The sequence below is a fragment of the Lactuca virosa genome, chromosome 3 (assembly GCF_052849685.1).
Source record: "Lactuca virosa cultivar CGN04683 chromosome 3, Lactuca_virosa_CGN04683_v6, whole genome shotgun sequence".
NCBI lineage: Eukaryota > Viridiplantae > Streptophyta > Magnoliopsida > Asterales > Asteraceae > Lactuca > Lactuca virosa.
This window is the reverse complement of record NC_136428.1, coordinates 364,365,173-364,368,582: the sequence shown is the minus strand read 5'-3', so window position 1 is coordinate 364,368,582 and position 3,410 is coordinate 364,365,173. Positions and strand designations below refer to the sequence as shown.

The 3,410-nt window shown below is 38.2% G+C and overlaps 1 protein-coding gene across 1 annotated transcript; it reads right to left on the bottom strand.

Moving 5' to 3' along the window:
• Positions 1-234: 234 nt before the first annotated feature.
• LOC145167615 (1-aminocyclopropane-1-carboxylate oxidase homolog 1-like) lies at positions 235-1,572 on the bottom strand. The gene is made up of 2 exons (XM_079086847.1): positions 687-1,572; positions 235-613 (listed from the first exon to the last, which is right to left on the bottom strand). Exons 1-2 carry the CDS (start codon positions 1,518-1,520, stop codon positions 362-364), a joined length of 1,086 nt encoding a protein of 361 aa, XP_078942973.1. The 5' UTR covers positions 1,521-1,572; the 3' UTR covers positions 235-361.
• Positions 1,573-3,410: the final 1,838 nt, after the last annotated feature.

The window sequence follows — 3,410 nt, the reverse complement described above, 5'->3', positions numbered from 1 at the left end:
GTTACATATTAAATGTTAATTGATTTTGTTATGTACTACTATTATACAAGGAAAACCAATCGACAATCGACAAGTTTCTGTTTAATAAATGATTTGGTTTCAGCCCTTAATTTTAATGAATTTACTAAATTGAAAAATAACTCCAACTTTTGAACTCGTGTTTTTCCCATGCATGTACACTACACAGAACAAAAGACGAGAAAGTAAAACATGACATTTATTTCTACTTTCTATAGAATAAAAATATATATTGTTATTTCTTAGATTACATTAAAAAAAAACATTTTATAATTCATATGTATGTTTTTTTTCTGTATACGTATAACAATGAGTATGTGGTACATGTAATTTGTAATATACTTTAAAGCTTCAAATGAAGCAAATGAGGAACACCATCAAGGCCTTTTGAGAAGGAATATTGAACAAAATCATAAACGGTGGTTTCCCTGTACCTCGGTGGGTTGTCATCGGAAATCAGCTCCTTGATCGGACCATACACCTTCGTCGACGGCGCTAAGGAGGTGCTGAAGAAACACGCCACAGACACCCTCGGCCCTTTCTCATTTGACATCACCCTATGCTCCACACTCCTCAACTTATCATTCGATATCAACTAAAAAACCCAACAAAATTAAACTTTTCAGAGTCAAAAATAAATGTTTTCAATGTCAAACAATTAAACCCACCTGTAATAGATCTCCGATGTTGATCACAAGCGCACCAGGTGTTGGAGGAACATCAACCCATTGATTTTGATGGAGCATTTGGAGTCCTCCGATTTCATCTTGTAGAACCACAGTTAGAAACCCATCATCTGTGTGTCTGGTTGCACCGATAGTTAGATCTGGTTGTGGACAAGCAGGATAACAATGGCCGATGAATACAAGCCCCTTGTCACAATCCAAATCTCCGAGGTGATCTTCGTTCAGACCCAAAGCCTCTGAGATCAATCGGAAAAGCAACCCGCCAAGTTTCATCACTTGATTTGAGTACTCGATTTGTATGTCTCTGCAAACTTCCGGTAGTTCCTCAGGCGGTGGAGGTGACGGCGCCATAAACGAAAAGAAGGTGTCTCTCCAGTTCGCGGAGGGGGAACTGTAAAGATCGAAATTACTATTATACACAACTGTTCTCGTATTATCCCTCGTGTAAAACTGTTTCTTCACCTCCACATCTTGTTCGTGAAATCTACGAACTCCTTGAAGCACATCGTTCATAACACTCACAGGGATACCGTGATTCACGACTTGGAAGAAACCTAATTTCTCAGAAGCCGCACGGATCTTTTCCACAGTCGATGCTTTATCGGTTGATCCAAGGTCGACGACTGGAATCTCGAGAGTTGTGGAGGTTCTGGGGGAGGTTTCCGGTGGGTTGATGAAGATACGGGGGACATGGCGGATTCCGGCATCGACGAGGCCTTGGACACCGGATTTTGTTTCGTCGAAAGCTTTGAGTTCCGTTGGCCGATCGTAGGCTGAAACGACTGAAGCGATGGTGGCAGCCATTTTTGTGAACATGAACTGATGAAAGTATGCAGAGATTTTTCTATAAGTGGAAGTCTTTAGTCAACTTAAGATATAAGGATACTATGCAGCCGCATGTTCCTAGCTTTGACTTTTATTTTTTATCCTTGTGAATAACCTTTTTATGTTTTAAGGATTCTATAATATATATATATATATATATATATATATATATATATATATATATATATATATATATATATATAGAAAAACCTCATAAAAACCCTATGCATTATATCTCGATGCTTAAAAAAACCATTATATAATTTTTTTTACGAATTAACCATTATGCTTTCTAAAACTGTTTAAAATACATATTTTATCCGGTTGACCGGTTGTTGGTTTCGAAGTGATGGTTGAAGGTTTGCAATTCCTGGGAAGACTTTCTTCTTCTTTACTTTTTGTTTTTCCATGGCAGCAGGAGGGTCTCTGGTTGAGATAACTCTCGGCAAAGTGAAGGTTGGCTAAGATGTGTTCGAAGAAGCTGGAACAAACGAAGAGGTGAGTGGTTCTCGGTTTTAATGGCTTTCACGAGGTGTGGATTTAGAAGGTAAAGGCTGGAACTGTTGTGGTTCGTGGGTCTCGGTATGGAGGTAAAAACGAAGGCAAAAGCAGCGATTTTGATGGAGATAGAGGTTGGAACGAAAAATGAAAAGGGCTATCGGCTTCTTGGTGATTCAATTTTCTTTTCCTTTTTCCTTTTCTGGTGAGTTGTAGGTTCAGACAAAGATGACAATGAATCGCGACTTCGGTTTTTCGCTCGGAAGAAAAGGGCTGCAACGAGGGATGGTTGGACAGCAGGTCTCCGGTTCGGATGGAACAGAACTGACGGCAACAATTTTTTTGTTCATTTCTTTTCTTGGTTGCAGGTCTCAGAAGTGAGGCTGTCCGAGAGGGAGTTCGGCTGGGCTGGAACCGACGAAGGTAGCAGGTTCTAGTTCGGAGGTGGTGCCAGGATGGAAGCGAGCAGCAGCTGTTTGTTGGTTCCAAATCAAGCCACACGGGCCGTGTAGAAATTAGTACAAAAGACGGGTCGTATTTTCTTTTCTTCTTCTGGTTTGATAAACAAGGTGATGCTAGGTTGTTTTTAAGATGGGATATGGTGGTGTTTAATGGCAAATTTTTATAAGGTTGTGGTTAACTGAAACACTCTTATGATTTTGCAGGTTATACAGAGACATAATCAGCCTGAGAAGCAAAGAAACAAAGGAACCAATGCGCAGTTCTTCCTGCCTCAAATATTGGTTCTCATTTTTAAATTTATGTCTAATTGTGAGGATCCAAATTCAAGAATAAAAATACTTGGAGATCTGCTTGAATTGCTAGATTCAAATGTCTCTAACATTGCAAGTTACCTCTTTTTTACTACAAATCTAAAGATAACTCATTTTTTTTTATCATTATACGAAAATGGATGGCAAGCATGGTTAGTTGCTTCCATGAAGCTTGATATCTTGAAAACCTACAAAATCATACCATAACGTGATGGTGACCCTGAATTAGTTGAGCAAAACCATGTGAAGACCCTATTTTCTCTAGTTCTATGTCACTACATACAATCATCAAAAGGTGGATGAGGACGATGAAGAGTGTCTCCTTCTCCTTGAGTCTTCTTCTTTCAATCTGGATGGTGGATGAACAGTGACTCCAAGGTTACCGGTAGCTTTGGGTTAACCGGTCACAAAGCATGAAAACAATCAAAGTTAGAAAGCATAATGGTTAATTCGTACAAATAAATTATATAGGGGATAATTTAAACATTTGGGTATAATACATGGGGTTTTTATGAGGTTTTCCATATATATATATATACATATATATATATATATATATATATATATATATATATATATATATATATATATATACACACACAACATTTTA